Source organism: Carettochelys insculpta, chromosome 6 (assembly GCF_033958435.1).
Source record: "Carettochelys insculpta isolate YL-2023 chromosome 6, ASM3395843v1, whole genome shotgun sequence".
Lineage (NCBI taxonomy): Eukaryota > Metazoa > Chordata > Testudines > Carettochelyidae > Carettochelys > Carettochelys insculpta.
Window position 1 is genome coordinate 29,604,776 of NC_134142.1, and position 8,845 is coordinate 29,613,620.

Genomic DNA, 8,845 nt, shown 5'->3' on the forward strand with positions numbered 1-8,845 from the left:
GGGTAGAGGGGGGAAGTCAGTGCCACATCTGGGACCTGGGTGGCATGGCTCCAGTCTCCCCAGCTGGTTAACCCCACCACGGACCCACGGGACAGGCATGTGCTGGGGAGGCTGCCGTGCGGGCCTGCGTGCACTCGCCGCGGCAGCCACTGGGGCATAGTGCTGGAGCTGGGGCGCTATCCATGGTGGTCCACCCTAGCAACGGGCTTGTGGGGGCGGGTGGAAGGGGGGCTCGGCCGTGGGGAGTTCTGGATGCAGCTCTGCTGCCCGGAGGGGGCCTCAGCATGCTCGGAGGACGCTCCATGGGAGAGGGAGCCGGGTGCCGCTCACAGGCATGGGTGTGCCCTTGGCCCTGACTGGGGATGGGCTTTAGGGCTTCAGGGCCTGGGGCTGGGGCCTGGGTGTCCCCCTCCCCCCACTGCACACACATACCTGAGGTGGCCTTGTATATGTCGGGTGATGCCCAACTGGAGGGGACCTGGCTGCTGGCAGTGGAGGGCACCGCGATGATGAGGGACCTGTCTGTGGACTCCCCATCAGATGGGACGTCCACAGTGGCAGGTCCCTTATCCTTCTCCTCCGGTGCGGCAGTGGGCTCGGTTGCGGCTGTCTCCATGGTGATGTGGGGTGGGGAGGCATTGTCCGCAGCCAGGAGGTCCCGAAGCTCACAGTAGAAGGGGCAGCTGGCAGGGGCACGGCCAGATCTGCAGGCGCTATCCTGGGCCCGCATGTACCCCTTCCACAGCTCCTTCACCTTACACCTGACCTGCTCCGGTGTCTGGGAGGGGTGGCCATGGGCAGCCAGGCCCTGGGCAAGGCGGGCAAAGGCTGGGGCACTCCTCCAGTGCTTGCTCGTGTCCCAGAGGACCTCCTCATCGCTCCAGAGCCCCAGGAGGTCCTGGAGCTCTGGCTCAGACCAGGAGGGGGCCCTCCATTTTGGAGCCTGGTCGGGGTCCTGGCTGCCCTTGTCCAGGTTCCTGGGGCTCCCCTGGGCAGTGCAGGGTGGTGGCTGGCTAGCCAGCCCTGTGGGTCAGGACTCGCTGGGCACTGCGGGGCCCTGGGGGAGTGTGGCAGGCAGCCCTGCATGTACTACCTGTCTCACCCTCTCAGCTTCCTGCCACGGGGTCTCCAGGTCCTTGCAGACCATAGAGGCTCGCTGTGGGTGTCTAGAGTGGCCTGTGTAGGAACGGCCCATGATTCTGAAACAGAATACAGAATCCGGAAGAGGGGAAATCCAAAAGAGCATCTTGTATGTGTAGACACTCCTCAGATCTTCCGGAAGAAGGCGCCATTCTTCCAGAAGATCTTGCCTGTGTAGAAATGGCCAAACACTTGTGTCTTGGGAAAGTGAATTCTATACAGTGGCTTGGAATGTGTTATCAGTGGGGCAAATTCAGCCATAGTGTAGATTCCATGACATGTTAATTACTGAATAATAAGCAGCTGATCTCACAGTACAGAGGGAAAAATGAATACTTTTCTTCATTAATTTCTGTAAATCTAAATGTTTTGTAGAATAAATGCAAAGGAAAATGAATCCCACTCTCTCTGTGTGTTTGCTACTGACTGGGCTTCAAGCACTCAGTTATTGTAATCATCCACCTGATCAGCAACATCATGGAGATGATCATAAACATGTATATACCAGGGAACATGAACGCTCTGCTGAAGGAACTTATCCATGTGAAGACAAGGCCTACTTCAAGCTGGCACACAGCAATGTTGACTTTGCATTCAGATTTTACAAGCAGATTATGTCAGAGGCAGCTGACAAAAATATTTTCTTCTCACCCATAAGCCTCTCTACTGCCTTCGCCATGCTGGCACTCGGTGCAAAATCAGCCACTCTGAATCAGATTCACAAAGCACTCACCTTTGATCTTAATAAGACTCAGGAAAAGGAAATACATGAAAGCTTTTGCTATCTCATACGGGCACTAAACCATCCAGGCAGGAAGATCCAGCTGAATATGGGCAATGCCCTTTTCCTACAAGGGATGCTGAAACCACTAACAAAGTTTTCAGAAGATGTTAAAAACTTCTATAATTCAGAAGTTTTTTCTAGTGACTTTTACAATTCTACCAATGCTATGAAACAGATCAATAATTACATTAAGAAGAAAACCCATGGGAAAATCACTGATATAATCCAGGACCTTGATCCACTCACTGTAATGATTCTTATTAATTATGTGTACTTTAAAGGTAAGAACTGTTATAATGTGGGCATTTATTGCAAACATGAGCAGTGGGTGGTTGACTAAGATCTAGGACAATGAAACTGCAGTTTGTATTTTAAATGAAGGGATTCTGTCATTAGATGCTCCATCTGGGGCATATTTCAATCTAGAAAGTTATTCTGTAAAATTGCAAATATTAAGAGTGGTAAAAACTGATTTGGAAGCAAATACCCATATTTCTATACAATATATATTAAGCTGGTAGAAAGCTACAGGCTCTGTTTACAGATGATGGCCTTCAAATGTCCAAGGCTATGTTTTGGCTGGTCATTGTTTCAAAATAATTTACACAATTTGCCTACTGAGGTTTGGAATAAGGGGTTATTTCAAAGGTTTGATTATCCCTTTCTTGACAAGATACCCCTTTGTATCCTGAATTAACAGCTGGAGTTTAAACATAGCCTAAGAGAATAATATTAAAGCCAAGCTTCATAAAACTGAGAGGTGTATCCAGTGCCTTTTTTGTAACAATAGAGGTGCCGTTACTCAGCCAGCTCCCCATGGTTGGGGCTGTAGAGGTGCCAGTACTCAGTGCCAGCAAGTACTGGCATAAAAAAAGGACTGGGCTTATCAACTTATACATAACATTTGCTCTAACATTTTCAGGATCAGATCTTATCAGGTTAGTACACTTGAGTTAGTCTGCTTCATACCAGTATTTCCTCTTGGCAGTATATTCATTTACATTCTCTTTCTTTTTGTCATAAGCCCATTGGGAAACCCCCTTTGGCTCTCTTTACACTAAAGAAGAGGACTTTTTTGTGGATGGGAAAACCTTTGTTAAAGTTAACATGATGTACCGCAAAGGCAATTACAAACATCACTATGATACAGAGCTGTCTTGCTGGCTGGTGCAAATACCTTACCATGGAAATGCTGTAGCATTGTTTATTCTGCCTGATGAAGGAAAGATGAAGGAGGTGGAAAATGCTCTTTCGAAAAAAACTTTGTCTAAATGGAGGAAGTCCTTCCAAGAAAGGTAATCTTATAGCCACAGCTATACTGAGAAATACTTTACTGAAAATTAGGACATATTGTCACATGTAAACAAACAATAAGGGGCAGCTAGGGCCCCTTAAAGAACAGGTCTTCCTTTCCTTACAGTAAAAGGGGCAGATGGGTAGAGACCTGTGTGGATACAAAATCGATTTCCATATCACATATGCAGCTGCTAAAATCAACCATGGATACTGGATATCACCACATCTCCATATATGGCTACCTGCAAATATAAAGCAGATATTCCCAGATTTGTAGGGTTCTGGGTACAAAATTTGCATCTGCATCTACATCTGTATCTACAAAAATGAGCTGTGGCTATCTGCATCACAGTCATGGATATCCATGAATTGGAGGGCTCTACAGATGGAGAGGGTGATTTAATGAATAGGACTTTGAACTATGACTCAGGAGACCTGCATTCAGTTTCTGGTTCATCCACAAATTTCCTTGGACAAGTCAGTTTATGTGTGCCCAGGTTACCCATCTGTAAGATGAAGATAATATTTCCCTACCGCATAGGGGAATTGGGAAGGAAAATCTGTTCTTTAGTTATGAGGTACTCAGACAGCACAGGTCTGAGGACCACGCACTATCTGTTGCTTCTGTGGCAGGATCAGGATCAACACAGGGATTAGGTGAGCTCTCATCAGCCAAGGAGCAGAATCCTATGCTCCCCCAATGACCCTGTGATAGCAAATGTAATAGAACATGGGAGTTCTGTGATGGCAGGGTATGGAATCCTGAGACCATAACTCAGGTCTAAGTTACACACAAGTTGTCATTCTCTGTACTGACCTCAGAGACAGGGTGGTCCAGTGTGTAGGCATTGCGTAGGAAGTCTGGTGATCAGGTTCTTTTCTTGGCTGTGACACATCTACTGTGTGACCATCTCTCTGTGCCTCAGGCCAGGTCTACACTTAAAACTCATTTGGATATAGCTATGGTGTTAAAGGCATGAAAAATCCACAGTCTAGAGTGCTATACCTACACCAACCTAATCCTCTGTGCAGACACAAATAGGTCAGTGGAACAATCCTCGGTCAACCTGGTCATCACTCAGTGCAGTGGATTTCCTGCAGGGATTGGCAACCCCCTTCTAACTGCACGGTTATAGAATCATTGCTACAATGTCACAGGTTGCATAGCTATAGCATCTGTAGTGTAAACATTGCCTCAATTTTTCCATCTGTAAAATGGGGCTAATGCTACTGAAACTTCTATTGTTACAATCTGAGAAACTTACCAATGAATTTTGGGGTGGTGGGGAGTACCCATCTGGTATACCAGCATCTTTGCTGCCATACCTTTTCACACATTCCTTGTGCCCCTGGCACAGGGGACATGTTGAGATTGGTATAAGGCTTGGCCAGAACACTACACCTCTCAGGCAATTGTCAGGAGACAGATGGCCTGTTGGAGTGCCTTAGCCTGCTCTCCTAAATTAGAATACTGCCCAGGCTGCACTAATCTACTCTAGGCCCCAGGCCATTCTAAAATAGCCCCAGAATCCATGAACTACAGCAGATGGTTACTAAAATGGTATAGTTAAGAGCTTTAGCAAAGAACTCTCTTTCACTGATACAGAGTCCTTATTCAAACACACTGTTCAAACCTGCTGGTCAAATACAGCTTACAGACTCTTTAATTGTTTTCGAGGTAAATACAAGTGTCACCAGATTGACTCTGTTCTCTAGTGATCTGTGAATGAGGTGATGTACCAGGACTTTCTGCATTTCTTTTTTAACAGAACAATATATCTGCACATGCCAAAATTTTCTATTTCTGGTACCTATGACATAAAAGAGCTATTTCAGAAAATGGGTGTGATTGATGTGTTCGCTGATCAAGCTGACCTGTCTGGAATCACTGGAGAGAATGAACTGAAAGTTTCAAAAGTAAGTTTGTATGTATTTATCTGTTCCTGCAAATGTTACATTTATGTTTTATGATACCAAAAAGATTTGATCCTGCTATCACTGAACTCTTTGGCAAAACTCCGTTTGACACTAGTTGGTGCGGTTTGGGTGCAAAGAAAGGAGTACAAAGAGAGTCTGTGCTAAAGCTGAGAATTAACAGTTTAGAAGAGATTACACATCATCTATCCAGAGGCTGGAGGACACCAAGAAAAGACAAGTACAAAATAAAATATTTTAGCCATTATATATAATCATTAAAGGTAACAAATTAGTCTTAGCAAAATATCCTCTAAGTTTCATTAAGAGAGGGCTTGTCTTCACTTCTGCAAAGATTGATCCAGTCAGATTGTCTGGAATTTGATTTCACGCAGCTGGTAAAGACTTGTGAAATTGATCTCTCTGGAGTCAGCAGTTGACCCCTGTACGATAGTGAGGAGTAAGGGAGGTCAACAGAAGAAACACTCCCATACTCCTTGTGTTACCCAGAAGTGCTGTCATCGACTTTCCTTAGTATAGACAGTCAAATAAATCAATTCTCAATACGTTGATTTTAGCTAGGCAATTGCCATAGTTAGAATTGCATATCTGAAATTTACATTTTCCTAGTATAGACCAAGCCATAGTTAGGCTTGGAAGGATTATATTTTTGTCCATAAATGTTGATTTATTTATAGTTACACTAAACAAGGAAAAAAATCTTCTATGATAATCTAAATTTACAGATCATCAAAGCAAGTATTCGCGAATTATATAAATAGTGTACTTTGCATGTCGGACATGAGATGATCTCCACTACATTGCATCTGATGAAGCGAGTCTCTGCCCATAAAAGCAATGAGCAAACACTCTTCGCCAAGGAATGAATAGACATAGAGCAGAAATCAAAAATCTCCAAATACACAAACCTGTCAGCCAGCACTTTAATGGAGTGGGCCATTCCATTAAAGACCCGAGAGTTTGTGTTTTGGAGAAAAGAGACTTTAACAACCGTCTACAGATAGAATGTTTGGAGCTAACATTCATATTCAAATCTGATACGTTAACACCTGGTTTGAAAGGAACAGCAATTACCCATTATAATGACTATTTTACATACTTCGATGTTTGACCTAACTCAGCTTCCCTCACCCCTCACCCCTCACCCCCTCTCTCTGCTCTTCTATCTGATTTGCCAACCTTGATAACAATTTTTGGACCTCTGTGCTTTATATATTGAGTCTGTTCTGGTAAGGCTACAGATCTGAAGAAGTGGGTCTGTCTAACGAAATTATTTTGTTAGTCTTTAAAGTGCTACATGACTGCTTTTTTGTTTTGATAGAATATAGACTAGCATGGCTACCTCTATTTCTTCCAGTGTTTTCAGCTGTCACCTTTCGGTGTTGACTCTTGTCATGTCTACTCTACGGGATTCACAGTGGCATAGCTGAACCCCTAGCTATGCCACAACAACCCCATGTTGATGACACAATGCACAGTGATGGAAAAGGCTTTCAGTCACTGTAGGGACACAGCCTCCCTGAGCAATGGTATCTAGGTGGACAGAAAAATTATTCCATCAACCTAATGCATCTACACTAGGGTTAGGTCAGCAGAGCTACAGTGCGCACGTGTGTGGATTTTTCACACTGTTTTGTGACATAAACCACAGAATCAGAGGGCTGGAAAGAACCTCAGGAGGTCATCTAGTCCAGCCCCCTGCTCTAAGCAGGATCAACCTCCACCAAATCATCCCAGCTAGGAACTTGTCAAGCTGGGACTTAAAAACCTCGAGTGGTGGAAAATCGACCACTTCTCTAGGCAACATGTTCCATTCCAAGTGTCCAGTGGCTTAGTTTCTGTAGACTAGATCCGGACCAATCTACAATATCATCTATCTATTCTCTGTGGGGTCTGCCTCTCCTATTCAAACCGTCCATTATGCTGAATACCAGGGTCTTGATTTTTGATTTGTCGTTTATTCTGCAAATATTCCCAAATAGTGGTAACTTCCATGTTATAACCTTCTACAGCAGGTTCTCTTTTGGCTGTATCTTTCTATATAATTCCTCATTAGTGACCTTCTGCATCCATCCTATTCTCAGAATCTCTCTATAACAACTCCTTTCAAATGCCCATATTCTTCTCTTCGAATCTGTCATTATCATCCACGTCTCACATCCGTACAACATGCTGCTGAATACAGACGTTTCCAAGACACTCAGCTTCATTTTTAAGCTAATCTCTTTGCTTTTCCAGATCTTATCCATCGCTTTCAAACTCACTCTTGCTTTCGCTATTCTAGTCACTATTTCCTTCTTCTAGTCTAGATCATATGTTATGTTGCTCCCCAGATATTTAAACTTCTCTACATTTTTTAGTTCAATACCATCTACACTGACCTTCCTTCCTATTTCCTTATTTCCAAATACCATTGTTTTTGTTTTATCAATGTTCGTAATCAGTCTGCACCGCTTCCCTTTGTTTAACACCTGCACCATTTTCATTAGCTTCTTCTCATCTTCTTCAATAATATTTATATCATGTGCAAACGTCAAGTTGTTAATTCTTTTTGTGTGCACAGATACCCCTTCTACCTCTTCCTTGATCTTGTCTGTTGCTCTCGCCAGATGAGCAATGAAGATACTTGGCGATATTGGATCTTCTTGTCTAGTACCTCTACTTGTTTTAAACCAACTTCCTAACTCCCCACATGTTCTCACCGCTACCTCCACATTGTCATTGATATCCTTCAACAACCGTATCAGTCTGCTATCCACTCCGTAAGACTCTAACACCGCTCAAGTCATTTTCTGATCTATACCATCAAATGTCTTTTGAAAATCGACGAAGCAAGTGTACACGTTCTTGTTCTTTCATCGAGCTTTTTCCACTATCACTCTTAGTGCCAATATCTGCTGTACGGTTTGCTATCTTTTCTGAACCCCGCTTGTTCGTCTGCTATATGTTCTTCTATCTGCGACCTTAGTCTCTCAGTCAGTATCATCATCAGCACCTTGCCTAGATGACTTGTTAGGGCAATCATTCTGTAGTTCTTGCACTCCTTGACATAGGTATATTGGCTAGGAGATATAGGTTTTTTCACCTGTTTGGTCAGCTTAGCTCTTCTGACAACACATTTCAGTGTAGGCTGGTCTTTACCCAACCTGGTACTTGACAGTTGATTTTCTAAAGAATGGTGCTTTAAAAATAAACCAGTTTATGTCTTGCTATTATTCAGGTCTGTATCGTCAATGTAACGCTTTACTTGTTTTCCTTATAGGTCATTCACAAGGCTCTACTGAATGTTCATGAGAATGGCACTGAGGCTGCAGCAGTCACCATCGTGGAAATTATCTTGAAGTCTGCTCGGATTCATAGAATCCCTCGAATTAAGTTCAACAGACCCTTCTTGATGATGATTTTTGATAGACATACTCGCAGCATCCTCTTCTTGGGGAAAATTGTAAACCCCAATAACTGATCAGCTGCTAGACATGTTTGCAGTGCTTCAGTGTAGGGCTGCTGAAATTCAGGTAATTCAGCAAAGGACGTACACAAATCACTTAGTGCTAGGGAATATATTTTGAGCATTATAAACATACATTCCCAAGCCTAGAGAACATGAATGTAGTATTTCCTTGCCTCTAAGCAGCTATTTCTTCCTTGCTGTCTGCAGCTGAACTCAAAACAAATAATCAATAATCTAAA

General features: G+C 43.6%; 1 protein-coding gene across 1 annotated transcript; it reads left to right on the plus strand.

Annotated features, from left to right (window-relative positions):
• The first annotated feature begins 1,520 nt into the window (after positions 1–1,520).
• LOC142015289 (alpha-1-antitrypsin-like) lies at positions 1,521–8,618 on the plus strand. Its single transcript, XM_074998733.1, has 4 exons — positions 1,521–2,205; positions 2,949–3,219; positions 4,990–5,137; positions 8,418–8,618. Exons 1-4 carry the CDS (start codon positions 1,521–1,523, stop codon positions 8,616–8,618), a joined length of 1,305 nt encoding a protein of 434 aa, XP_074854834.1.
• Positions 8,619–8,845: the final 227 nt, after the last annotated feature.

What these genes read in the sequence shown, in the direction of transcription:
- LOC142015289 (XM_074998733.1), top strand. Translation starts at nt 1,521, where the DNA reads ATGCAAAGGAAAATGAATCCCACTCTCTCTGTGTGTTTGCTACTGACT. An exon ending in TAATTATGTGTACTTTAAAG is followed by an intron (nt 2,206 to 2,948) that starts GTAAGAACTGTT and finishes TTTTGTCATAAG; the next exon opens with CCCATTGGGAAACCCCCTTT. An exon ending in ATGAACTGAAAGTTTCAAAA is followed by an intron (nt 5,138 to 8,417) that starts GTAAGTTTGTAT and finishes TTTTCCTTATAG; the next exon opens with GTCATTCACAAGGCTCTACT.